Source organism: Sinocyclocheilus anshuiensis, unplaced genomic scaffold, assembly GCF_001515605.1.
Source record: "Sinocyclocheilus anshuiensis isolate Anshui unplaced genomic scaffold, SAMN03320099.WGS_v1.1 scaffold283, whole genome shotgun sequence".
NCBI classification, from domain to species: domain Eukaryota; kingdom Metazoa; phylum Chordata; class Actinopteri; order Cypriniformes; family Cyprinidae; genus Sinocyclocheilus; species Sinocyclocheilus anshuiensis.
Window position 1 is genome coordinate 4,983,580 of NW_015549605.1, and position 13,983 is coordinate 4,997,562.

A 13,983-nucleotide genomic window follows, 5' to 3' on the forward strand; every position below is an offset into this window, starting at 1 on the left:
ATGTTTTTATTCTAATATTCTAATTCACGAGATTGGGACACAGCTTTTACTTACCTCACTATTGTGACATTATAGCAAGTATGCTTCCTTGTCAACCATTTAAACTAGTTTGGAACAGCTAGCTACCTTGTTCCCAGGTGCATTTTCCAGTAGATTCTTTTAAAACATTCAAATTGAATGTTGCTTGATGCTTTGACAATTGATAAAAACAGTGAGGACGCAGACGCCAGACACATTTATACCTGTTATTTACAGTATATATGAAGAATATACAACATTACAGTCCAGTTCACAACAGACATATACAGTGTTTTGCTGTAGGCCGTGTACTGTATACACATGCATATGACAGCAGACAGGGACATGAATAACAGTCTGCCCTCAAAAAGTGTTTTGCATTTGCACAAAGTGTCTGTTTACAGTAACACACAGTAGAAAACACATTCATCTACGACTCCAGCTAGTGCAGACGTCGCAGCGCGACATGAATGAGAGAAAATCAAAGAGAAAGTGATGCGGGAAGCAAGAAGCATTTGACAGGTTCCCTAAAATTGGCCGTCGGACTGAATGAGATGGCGACACACTGAGATTCAGATTTTGGAGCAGTGATGTCATGATCATGTGATCATGTGCAAACGTGTTTGTGTGCTTCAGGCCTCAGGTGTGCAGGTGCGACAGAGAGGAGGTCTCACATGGTTTCTGTCCTGATTTGAAAACAACACCCCTAAAACTGCTTCATCTGATCACAGATAATTACATGAAGCCCTCTGGATGAACCAAAACAAACTGAATCAGTTTCACCTGTTTATCAGTCCCAGATTTGACTTGAGTGCAGGAAACCAGCATAAAACAGCAAGAACAGAGAAAAGATCCTCTTTAATACTTTTTAAAGATCGCCACCTAATTATAGTTGTAATATTAGATCTACAAGTCACAAACAGAGCGCTAAACTAAAACTAACACTTCAATTTCATGCAATACTGAGGCCTGTGTGAGCAATAATGAATTAAACACTGAATTGGGATCAGAATTGAGTCTTTCTATAATAGCGGTGACGTTTCCATGAAAAGTTTTTTGTTTTTTTTTTACTCACGATTTACTGAAACTCAAGAAACAAATCCAATAGTAAAATAGCTAACTGTTAAAATATGAAATAAATTGTACTTACAGTATACTGTATATAATTAGAATGTATTTCATATATTTTAACGATATATATATAGTATATATAATTCTAGTATAAAAATGTATCAAATGTAAATTATATATTTTTATTTATTATATATAATTATTTATATTTTATACTAGAATTAAATATTATTTAAAAAAACATTTTGTTTTATATAGGAAAAATCACAGCAATTGCAGAAGGACCCATTTATTTAAAAATAAATATTTGAAAATGTATTTAGCAAAAACCAGCAGTTAAAAAATGGCATGCAGGGAAATCATGGCAGGCTCGGGTTGAGGGTTTGATACCTGTCAAATGCTTCAAGCACTGTGTGATGTGGTGTAGGCTGGTGTGGATCTGATATGGCTCTAGAAGGCCAGTCAAGTGTGCGGCCTGTCAGTGTCACACAAGACGTTTAATGGGAGGACACAGGCACCTCTCATAAAATACAGCAATTTTTGGACAGAAAAGACATTTAACAGATGTCTGGGCCCATGCACGTCCCTTTCTAAGTGACGCTTTCTGCTCTATTTTGCAGCTTGTTATTTGGCTGTGAGTTTTGGAGTATGGTGTCTTGCCAAAATGTGAATATGTAAGGGGAAAAACAGCAACAAAAACATCAATGCAACTGATAAAATGGCAACAGGCAGCTTGTTATTTGGCTGTGAGTTTTGGAGTATGGTGTCTTGCCAAAATGTGAATATGTAAGGGTAAAAACAGCAACAAAAACATCAATGCAACTGATAAAATGGCAACAAACGGAAGAACACTGACTAGACAGGTCATGAACACTGCATCTGTTATACTGTAAATCACTGCTGCAGATCATATGTGCTGTAAAAAAAAAACCTTTGCAATGTTATTTGCCACCTTTAGACAGCTGACAATGAATGATATTCCCTGAGAATTTAGTCATCTAGACAATAGCATCACTTCATCATTAACATACATTCAATGCAGCGTCACTGTTCCTGTAAGCACTCACAACATTAATGAGTTCACATCTGACCCAATCTGATCTTAACTGCAAATTAAAATGGTGTCTTATATTTCTATAAACGTGACTCAACAATTTTTGCACACTCACCATTACATGGGATGGGCCACATTTGCGCTGTTTATCCACTGGATGGCACTGTGACTTTGGCTATGCTTGGAATAGCATACTGCAGTATGCATGCAGTACACAGTATGTAATACAAAAAAGTTGATGTCCTATTGCATTTTCCCACTTTATTGACTTATTTCATAAGATTTTAAAGGAATAGTTCGACCAAAAATTTAAATTGGGTATGCTATTATGGACTTTAAGTGGCCATAAGTGACGGTTTACAGTTTAAAATGCCTTAATGATGGATTTGTTTCTTACAAACATGCAGCTTTTTGCTTCACAAGACTTTAATTGATGGACTGGATTGTTGTGGATTACTTGTGGATTATTGTGATGTTTTTATCAGCTGTTATTCTGACGGCACCCATTCACTGCAGAGGATCCATTGGTGAGCAAGTGATATAATGCTACATTTCTCCAAATCTGATGAAGAAACAAACTCATCTACATCCTGGATGGCCTGAGGGTGAGTAAACTGTCAGTAAAGGTAATTTTTTATCAGTGTATTATTTAAAAACAGTATGCAATGTGCGTTATATACTACATTAGTATTCTATTCCAAATATAGCCAACTTTCTCAGATACTCATACTGCAATCAGCATTTCATATAAAATCTTGTTGTTACAAATCAACCACTTAATTGGCTCTCAGTGTTCAAATCATGTGACAATCACACATTCACTCTCATACACACCAACAACTCATGACCAAATCCGATTCGGTTAACATTACAGCTTGTTGAATCTGTCTTAAAGTCCCTCATTTGTGTAATTGAACAGTCCGTGCGCTCAGATCGGGACAGAGAACACAGTGTCCTGAGAACTGATCAACAGTCTCTTTTGAAGAAGGCCGGGCCACTTGTGCTCCATTAAATCCCTGAGTAAAAAAAAAAAACGAAAACACTTCCCAAAACATTCAAACACAGAAACCAGTGTGTGTCCTCCTCTCTGCGGCACCCGTCAGTAGCGGGGATGCTGGGAGCCGTAGTTTCTGGGATACAAAGGGCTGTAGGTGGATGAAGGGGGCGTGTAGCGGGACGTAGAGTGCTGGAAGTGGCTGGGAAGGGGGCGGGATTGGGACGAGCTCCACATGGAGCGGCGACTGGCCAATAGGGGCGAGCGGTAGGGCGAGGAAGGGGCGGAGCCTGGGGAATAGTGCGACTCACTTGCATAGCGACGGGCCAGGAGGTTGGTGTAAGTGTGCGGTTCGACGACGAATGCCCGGACGCCCATCGTCCAGTGGCGGTACGGCATGGTTGGGGGCGTCCAGGAGGATGAGGAAGACGATGCGGGAGACGAAGGGGCCTCCAGGGAGGGTGGGCTGTTGGGGGCGGATGGCTGGGTCAACAAAATACAATTTTTGTCACTTTGGATTGTACACTCTCTCCTAAAATGTGCTTCTATGTAATGTCTATGTTCTATTTTGGAGTATTGGTTCGTTTGTATGGTTCATTGAAATGATCTGCAAACAAATGAATTTTGAGTATAGTGTTACGTTGCGTATTTCTCACCGTGTGGCGAACATGGCTCTGAGGGAAGAGAAGGTGGCCGCATCCTCTTTCAAGGCCTTTAGCTCGTTCCTCAGCTTCATCATGGTCTCAGTCACCATTGTCTTCTCGTTCTCGTATTTACTCTTCAGGTTGGCCAGAGCCACCTCAGCCGTCTGTGAGCATTACAACCAGCAAACAACTAGTTCTGCTAACAATAAGTTATTTAAGCACTGCTGATATAATATAGACCACATAAGAAAGCACTGATTCATTACGAACATTTAAGGTGTTTTCTGAAAAGAATGCAATTTGATTTTTCTAAATCAAAAACACATGGTTACACATGGATTATAATAGCAGCCCTGCTCAACATCATGTTCGTTTTGATATATGGGATATATTTACCAAATAATTGCTCTGGTTTAAAGGCCTACTTTAAGAATACCTTATTGAATTCATGATCTAATTTCATTCAGTGAACTGTTCATTCAACTGAATGCTTGTCGTAGCAGTAACTAAGAACTCCTCTTGTGTGTGTTTGCACATAATAATGGATGTAGTAATTACTTTGCGGCCCATAGAGTACAGCACTTTCTCTCTGGTGTGGGATCTATAAATCGCAATGTCCATTAATCATCTCTGGCCTGGAAGGGTCATACAACATGCTTTATATCACACAGTGGCCAACAAAGAGAAAGAAATGATGTGTCGGACATAATGGTCCCTTTTCATCAACATTTCATTTTACTGGCTATAGATCAAACGCCTCCGTCGGGGTGCACTGCTCCGCCTGAAATGCCATGTTTACAAGGTACTGGAGCTTTTAAAAAGAACTAAATGCTAGATTTGCCAATGTTTGCCAGATTAGCGACATCAGATCTTTGACTTTTACTCTGTTTGGTTTAAGACACTTGTGTTCACAATGTAAGTGGACTTAAAAGGGAACATTGCATGAATGAATCAAACCACAAATAGTGAGGTGGTTGAGTCTGGTTCATTTGTGGGTTTTTTTAGGGTGGACTGAGATCATTTGGGGTGTTCACGCCTTATATCAGCCCAAAACTTGCAGAGGTGTAAAAAGGGGTATAAAAACACCCTTTAAAAACAAATTATGGTTAGTCATTTAACAGTCTGATCAGACTGTCTGTCCTTGTCTATGTGGACATTTCTTGGCTAGAATAAGTAGCAAAGTGGATTAGACTTTATACCGATAGTATAAAAAAATCTTTGTATGCAAGACTACTGTAGGCGAAAGATAGCAACTCGTGCGAAAAAGTAACGCAGAAGCTACAGAGCAATGCTAATGAGACATAAGATTAAGGTAACTGGAATACGTTGTAAAGTGGATCAGACTTAATGTTGATAGTTGAAAATCTTGGTTCGCAAGACTACTGTAAGTGAAAGATAGCAATTCAAGTGGAAACTTAAGTTTTACCAAGAAAATATAGAAGCTATAGAGCAACATTAATGAGACACCGGAATAAGTTGCAAAGTGGACCAGACTTGATGCTGATAGCTTAAAATCTTGGTACGCAAGACTATTGTAGGCGAAAGATAGCAACCTATATGGAAATGTAACAGTTTTACAATTTTTACAACTATTGTAGGTGAAGGATGGCAACTCATGTGAAAATGTAAGTTTTACCAAGAAATGAGAAGTCAAGAGTAAGTGGCAAAGTGGACCAAGACTTAATGCCAATGGTTAATAATCTTGGTACTCAAGACTACTGTAGGTGCAAAATGTGGAAAAGTAACAGTTCTACCAAGAAATGTAGACGTTACAGAGTAACATTAATGAGAAGTCAATGTAAGGACTCCCATGGTTCAATACTCGCAGGCCTCATGGCAATCAATAGGATGCAGGGTAATAAATAGAGCTGATTAGCCTACCTGCTTGTTGGCTTTGAGCACAAGGCGCAAGGTTGCGATCTGCTCCCTCTTTGTGCTCAGGAGGGACTTGAGCTTGAGAATCTCCTCCATGCAGGCCTCCTTGTCCTTGTCCATCAGCGGGGCGAGTTCGCTAGCGGCCGCTCTCTGGCGGGACAGCTGGAGCGAGCGGTCCACCGCCTTCTGCAAGTGCTTGATCTGGTCACGGATGATGGCGTTGAGGTGGTGGATGTTGGTGGGTTCACGGCGGAGGTCGGACCCCGTGGCCGACTCGGGTGCTGGGGATGATGATGAAGACGAGGAAGAGGCACTAACGACGGGTGAACCCAGTGGCGTACGGACTGGGCTCTGCTCAGCAGTGAGAGGTTCTTTGGATGGTGAGTCCGACGGGCTACGAGACCCGGCAGACGTTGCGGCATTAATCGCCGCCAAACGACGTGCGAGACGCGGGGTCAACAGCACACGGTGATCGTCCTGCCCCTTGTGGCCAGGGGTGGAAATGCGCGTTGGCATTCGGCCCTGCCGGTAGTATTCCAGCGTAACGCGGTTTGGTGTCTCATTGTTGCACAGGCAGACGTGGTGGTAAAGTTGCGCTAACTCCTCACTGAATGTCGCCAGCTCTTCTTGGGCAGTTCCCAGGATTCCCTGCGTCTCCAAGGTTGTGTTATTGGCTGCCCGCAGCTTGCGTTCCAGATTCACCACCATCTCCCGGCTTTCCCTGCAGCTGCGCTCCAGCTGCACCACTTGAGTCTCCAATGCTTGCAGCTGCGCCTTGCCCTGCTCCTCCGCCCGTGCTCTTGCCTCCACGCACTCATTATATCTATCCTTTACCTCCTTAAGCTCCGCCTTCAGTCCAACCACCTCTGTCACAGCCACCCTGTATTTACATTGCAGCAATTCCAGACTCGGCCCTTCCTGGCCGCTAGGGACGCATGATGTCTCCTCTTCTTCGTCCTCCTCTTCCCCCTTGGTTTCCTTGCTGCTGCGCTGGCGGCGGAGTTTTCGGAAACGCTCGCCCAAGCGACTGGCCTTCTCGTGCTGCTCCGTCAGCGCCCCCTGTGTGTGACGGAGCAAAGCCTGTGATTCCTGCAAGCTGTTGAGCAAAGACGCTTTTTCACGTTCCACCTGCGGCAAATAAACAAGTCAACTAATGACTTTATATGGTGTATACTGGTTAGTCTTGATGCTGGTCTAGATGATGAACCATCATAGCCATGAAAAACATCAGTGAATCTGGTGAGGCAGGTCAACCAACAAGGTCTTATTTAACTAATAGATATCACCATACTTTCCTCAGTTGATTAATCACAGTACAGTAAGACAACTGTTTTGTATTACAAGTTTTCTGAAATGTCTAAATATGCAAATGATGCAATTAAATATGCACTAATTTGCATACCTTTTCAGAATAGAAATCTGAACATTGGATAAAGCCAGGTTCAAAATTCTTGTTTCATTTTGTTGACATATTACATTTAATGGTTTTTACATAGGACTTTTCTGTCTCTTATCACTCTCTCTCTTTCGCTATATATTGCATTTATATAGATTTCTGGCTCAGTGCATGAAAAATGGCTTTTAAAGATATACATTGTAATTGAAATCTACAAATGCAAATAGATAAAGTGCAATAAAAAAAACACTTAAATGTGTATTTTGGATGTTTTCTTGCACTAGTCTGAAAAAGAAGACAAAATAGCCAAATGGTTTTGCCTGTAGTGTCCTGACTTAATCTAATGCATGTAAAGGAGCATTTTAATGCTCAGGAGACTTAATGGAGATATGCTTAATTTAATCAACTCTGTCTCATATGTTTCTTCTAAATGAATTTACAAGTGAGTCAGACATGGTCTGTGCATTTTGCACAGTTAATGCATGATCAATGGTAACACATAGATGCAAAGTTCATATGTATGTATATGACTCAAATGAACTTGCACTGTAGGAACAGTGACCTCTTGTGACAGGAAGGATATAAATAAGCTAGTAGCATGGCTCATTAGTGTGTATGGTGGTCTCATATTTCATCCCACACTGCAGCATCCCGTTGTAAACAGAGCAACGCCTAAACCAATGCAGCAGTGGTTTGTCACTATTTAGGATCTTGAGCATGAAAGATGCGTTTAAAAAGTTTCAAAAGAGGGAAATTAAGAGAAAAAAAACAACCAAAGGATATATGAAAGAAATATTAAAGAGGTAAATTTATTATACCTCTGGGCTGGCAACATAAAGCTTTGCTGTGTAAAAATGAATGCATGCTGATAGAAATGTTTATATAGGTTTATGCTGTTTATATATTCATTATAAGGGTGTGGCTAACATAGGCCCCACCCCTTCATACTGACCTGCTGAAGCTGTTGTCTTAGTTTCAGGTTTTCAGGGCCATTGAGCTCACTAAAGAGGTCAGGGGTCAGAATTTCAGTCTTCCTCAAACTCGATGGCCTGAAGTCTCCGTTCAGTCGGCTCAAAACTGATCCCGCCGCACCTTGAAGCAGATGCCCGTTGCACTTGCCACCGTCTTCGCTGCTGGGCGATGTGGCGGCTGTCGGGGTGGCACTGCCACTAGGTGGCGCTGAGGTCAGGGCGATCAGGTGGGCACAGCCTGAGCTGAAACCCCCGTCGCACACGGTTAGATGATGTGCTAATTCCTTGCGCAGAGCATACTTCTGTTCTCGCTCGCTTTTCAGAGAATTCAAAGCCTCCTCCAATTGGGTCTCAGAGATGTCCTTCAGGCGCAGCGCATCTTCTAATTGGCTGTTAAGCAGGGCTGCTTCCTCCTCCAGAACTTTGATTTCATGCTTCAAGCCCTCATACTCCACCTGATAGAACAGAGAATAGCCATTTGTTTTGAATCTGGAAATATCCGAGACTGTTTCTACGTAACCTGCCACAAACAAATATGATGCATAAAGGTTTTACGCCTAGTTTTGAGAATTTATTTTAACATTTAAAGTAATATAATTTAGTGTATGTATGCCATCTGTGACTTAACGGTCAGAAGTTTTTGAAAATGTGTAATGTAAAATAAAAATATAAATACTTATAAGGTTTATAAATATGTATAAAAATACATTTTATTTTATAGTAATTAATTGGTCACAAGGTATTTGAATATCAACTTAAATATAATTTAAAATATATGTAAAGACATAATTATAAGTTCATAAATTTATATAAAAATTAAATTTATAGTAATCAATTGGTCAGAAGCTATTTAAATATGAATTAAAAAATAAGTATAATATAATGTAACATACAAATATATATAAATAATTTCATAAATGTATATAATAACTATTTACATATCAATTTAAATATATGTATAATATAATATAAAAATATGTAAGTACAGTACTTATAAATAAAAAATATTTTACTAAAGTAAAAAATACTAATATTTATATTTAATAAATTTATATAAAAAGAAATACAATATAAAGTAATCAATTCACACGTAATATTTATAATTTTAATAATAATACTTATAATAGAATTACAGATGGATGGGGAAAATTAAGTCAAAAATAGTAACATTTTGTCTGTCTACTGAATGCATGTTGCATATAATGGAAGCGATCTAATTTTGTATCAGCTAGTTTTCTGTTGTTGTTTTGAAAAATGTATTTGGTGACGACATTATCAACTTACATAATTTTTTTTGCTCTAAGGCCAGTGCAAAGACATTTTTTTCTGGCCTAGGACCTTCTTTTCTTTAGTGGAAATGTGTGTAATGGTTCTAGACTGCTCACCAGAACTGTGTCGGTGTAAAGGCGGTAACTGTGAGTGTGTTTACCTGGTTCTGCTTGAGCGTGGACACCAGTTTCTGCAGCGAGATGTTCTCCTCCTCCAGTTCAGTGTAGTCTTGCAGTAATCTGGCCTCTCTAAACTTATACTCCCTGATCTCCTCTCTCATGCGGCTTCTCTGCAACTCCAACATCTCATTACTCTGAGAGACACAGAGGGGGAAACAGAGAAAGATTTCAACACCAGACCTGAATACGGGGATACATTTGCGATGTCAAACCAATAATGGATTTACGCTGTTTATTAAGAGAGAGTTTCTGACCTCTCTCAGCTCCTGTAGGATGGTGCTGAGTCTTTCGTTCTCGGCCTCCGTGCAGGACGCCTGTGATCGGCTGCTCTTCAGCTCGGCCTGCTGCTCAAGTAGGCGGCCCATGTAGTACGCTTCCTTAGTGGCCGACTCCTGCAGCAGCGTCTCCTCATTGGTCTCCCCGTCTTCAGCCACCTTCCTTTGAGTGGTGTACGCCTGGCTGAATGCCTGAGGAAGGGGAAAAAAAATGCTTAATTAAGGAATACATTCATGCATAAAATGCATGCAAGAAACACGTTTGGATGCATCACAATTTGTACCTTAAACATAGTAAATAGTGTGCAATATTAGGGTTAGACAATCCCAAATAACAGTACATTTAATATAGCATGCATTTAAAAAGTATGCATCTGTGCATGTTATTTTGGGCTAACATTTCTCAGAAATCCTTGCATTAAAGATTTTTTCAGTTGTATAATAAAGGGGAGGAATTCAATGCCAACAGTTTTTAATCTAGAAGTGAAATATTATGGTAATTAATTTTAAGGCAATGAATTTAGCTAGATGCCAACACTTTTCATGTAAACACAAACCGTACCTGACAAAGAAATCTGTGATTTAGATTTGTGCTTATAGTAATTCAAAAGTGCCCAAAAATACTATTTAAGGTGGATTTTCTAAGTATTTTTACCACTCCTCGTGGACCATTGTAGTTTTATAAAATAGTATTGTGTACTATCACAATCCAAAGCATGTACTAAATCAATAGTGAAGCACATACTTTTAATTGTAATATTTAATTGTAATACATTCACATCAGTGCTTGAAATCCAGGTTTAAATGTGAAATATCTTGTTTTGCCATTTTTACCAAAAGCATATGCTAAGATGTCCATGCTCTAGTATATAGTTAAGGTAGATAAGGTCAAATATTAAAGTTTCCTTACCTAAAAAGTAGATTATATGTGTGATCTGAGAGTAAGTATTATTTATATACTATGATACTATTAATATTTTAAATTAGCTTTTATTTTTAGATTTTCAGTTTAATTTTAGTTTCTTTTATTTTTATTTTGTTAAGCGCTTTTGTCATATTTATGTTTTTAAATAGATATTACTATTTAGGTTTAATATATTTTTCTAGATTTAGCTTTAGCTCAGTTATTGTTATTATTTATTCCCAGTTAATAATTGTATTGCTTCAGTTTAAACTTATTTCAGGTATAGCTGCCAAGACAACATTTCTAATTTTCATTTAGTTTAAGGTTTTTTTTTCATTTTATTTCTGCTTTTATTTCCATTAACAAAAATGTTTAATTCTAGTTAATGATAATAACCATGGATTTAATATCTGAAAAACAGACAATTAAGACAAAGATCCTAAAACAGCGAAGCTGTAAAGTACAGGAGACACCGATTCGGTGACCTCACAATGCGAGGTGAAGTTCAGGCAATATTGTCCATAATCTGGAAGACGTGAGGGGAATAAATGACAACGTGATCTTGCATAAGACACTGAGAAAATCAATGCAGTGCTCAGCCGAGAGAAGCAGAAGCTCATAGTGTGAAAAATCAATTAGGAGGTGTAGTGGAGCTCAACGCTCCAGGTATGAGGAATGACAGGAGAAATAACAGACTTATGGAGCAGTGCATCATGGGACAGAACTGATAACAGCATTCAATAGCATGATCGGAGGCAGAATGACCGTAGTATTTGCTGAATGTCCGTTTTACTGTAATGGAGAGAGAGCCGAATGAGTCTTATTATGCTCTCAGAGGAAGCATGGATGGAGAGCAATGGAGCCTTTCAAACAGACGCCACTGGGGTTTTCCATTAGCTGGAAATTGAATCAAGCTCTCCCTCATTGTCAGTCAGTCCTGCTGTGCTGGAAGGAGAACTCTGTGTTTTTACACTCGGATGAGATCAGAGTTGGGGTTGAGCTCTTGAAGTATTTAGTGGGGTTTGTTAAATCAAGACTCACTGTTACTATTGCTCAAATCATTTTAATAACAAACATCTAATTCTATTAAACTTTGGGATACAATTTTCCCTTGAGAGGAACTATGAAAACCATGCAAATCTCTTATTATTGGACAATATAGTGTGGCAATGATTCCAGGATATGGCGAAGGTTGTAAAGTTAAGATAGTTATTTAAGGAACTAGGTCAAAACTAGCTTAGCATAATGTAATAATAAAGATAACAGATAATATGAACTAACAATCAGCAATATATTTTATTTATTGTGTCATTATATATTCATTTTATTAATCTTTGTTAATGTTTAATAATAATAATAATAAAACATTTTGTAAAAAATGTAATAAAAATGTTAATTGTTTGTTCATGGTAGTTCACAATGCATTAATTAATGTCAACAGATCAGGGATATTATCATTAGTTAAAATGAAAACTAAAACCATAAACAAATTTCATTACTTCAAAAAATAAAAATAAAAATAAATAAATAACATAAAATACATGCATTACAATAAAATAAAATCGATGAAAACTAATTTTAAGTTGAAGTATTAAAATAACTAAAAATAAAAAAAAAACAAGAAAATTGCTAAAACTTTACAATGAAAATTATAAATAATTATTTATCACTTATAAAATGCTAAAATAAAATTCCCAATATTAACAAAAACTTTAATAGTATATCAATGATACTAAACTGAAAATATTTTGAAATGTAATAGTACATTTTTTCATTTACATTGGATTAGGAAAATATTATTTATTATTAGTTCAAAATAACACTGAAAAGAAGACACAAATATATTTCTGTGACGTGCCTCAAGACGTCCTGAGACTATATTTAGTCAGTTCAGTAATATGGTGTGATATAATGAGTGACGCACTGGGCCTTTATCACAGGACTCTTATCACGCTTTATTTATCCCACAAATCAGTAACTTGATTGTGACTTGATTGAGACCTTGTGATGTGGAATAAACACAAATGAAACAGATGGTTGTTGTGCTGTATTATAAAAGCATGGCAGCGGGTCAGTAATCTGCACCGGGGTTGAAAGGTTAAATGTTTCGGCTGATCCGAGTCCAGTTCTGGCTGGTTAATTAAAATAATGATAAAATTAATATAAGCTAAATAGATTAAAAAACTAATGTAAATAGCAAAAGCACATAAAAATACTAAAAATATTAATAAAAACTTATATAAATATTACTAACATAACACTGGGCAGTATGCACTCGATTATAAGACCCACACACGCACGCACGCACGCACACACACACACAAATTTCAAAACATACTTCCAATTTACTTATAATTCATTCAATGCCAAAAAGAACCAATAAAATACAGTTCGACCTGAATAAAAATGAAATATTTTACCCAATAGTTGTGTATTTTCGTGATTATGACATGCAATATTGATGGTTTTTATCCTAGTCCTCTTATTATCTGAAGACACTGAAGAATATTGCTCAATGCCAATGCCACACACACACACACAAACACACACACACACACACACACACAGAGAGAGACTGTGAAAATCACCCAGGAGATTCTCTTTCTTCACAAAGACAAAGCTGGAGCACAGCAGCCCTCCGTCTCTCTCTCTCCACATTCACACCCCTCAGACGATCTCACTCCCACAACACATTTCCCATGATCCTATCTATCTATCTATCTATCTGTCTATCTATCTATCTATCCGTCTGTCTGTCCACCCGTCCGTTTGTCTGTCTGTCTCTCTGTCTGGTTTAAACAGTGTCTGCTGGCGCTGTGAGAGGCAGGCGGTAAGCTGAGCCTTATAATTTTCTGGAGAGAGCTCCACACAGACACACGGATCGATATGAAGGCCTGTGGGCCGCAGTGAACCTTTATATGTGACCCGCTCTGCAGCAGCAGCAGAGCTCCAAAGCAGCTCAAAGTCAGTTTATTTCTGTACAGGAATCAGATCAGATGGTGCTGCAACAGAAACATGATGAGATGCGTGTCTGTTAGATGCATGTTGCACAGTGTTTGTGAGAGACAGAGCTGCTGAAAAGGACGCCTCCATGTCTGACATGGAGTTTCTTGTTGCATAATACAAAATAATCCTCATTAATCAGCTACTGACAGCTTTGCCCTTGCCTGAGTTTGTAAAAGTGTGCTTGAGAGATATATACTGTATATATTTACTGGTATGTATATTAAATTTCTGTATATGATCAACACCGGTTAACATATATCTAAATCAGATAGAGCCAATAAAATAAGCAATTATGCGTAACAAAAACATGCCAAGTTAGGCTACATT

The 13,983-nt window shown here is 38.4% G+C and overlaps 1 protein-coding gene across 1 annotated transcript in view; it reads right to left on the minus strand.

The window, feature by feature from the left end:
- Positions 1-3,789: 3,789 nt before the first annotated feature.
- Positions 3,790-13,983, minus strand: part of LOC107658949 (protein bicaudal D homolog 1-like) — a 15,517-nt gene continuing 5,323 nt past the window's right edge. The window contains exons 2-6 of the mRNA XM_016447682.1: positions 9,726-9,938; positions 9,453-9,605; positions 8,005-8,478; positions 5,663-6,784; positions 3,790-3,945 (exon numbers count right to left, since the gene is read on the minus strand). Coding sequence (XP_016303168.1) covers positions 3,790-3,945; positions 5,663-6,784; positions 8,005-8,478; positions 9,453-9,605; positions 9,726-9,938 — 2,118 coding nt within the window. The remainder of the gene's footprint in view (positions 3,946-5,662; positions 6,785-8,004; positions 8,479-9,452; positions 9,606-9,725; positions 9,939-13,983) is intronic.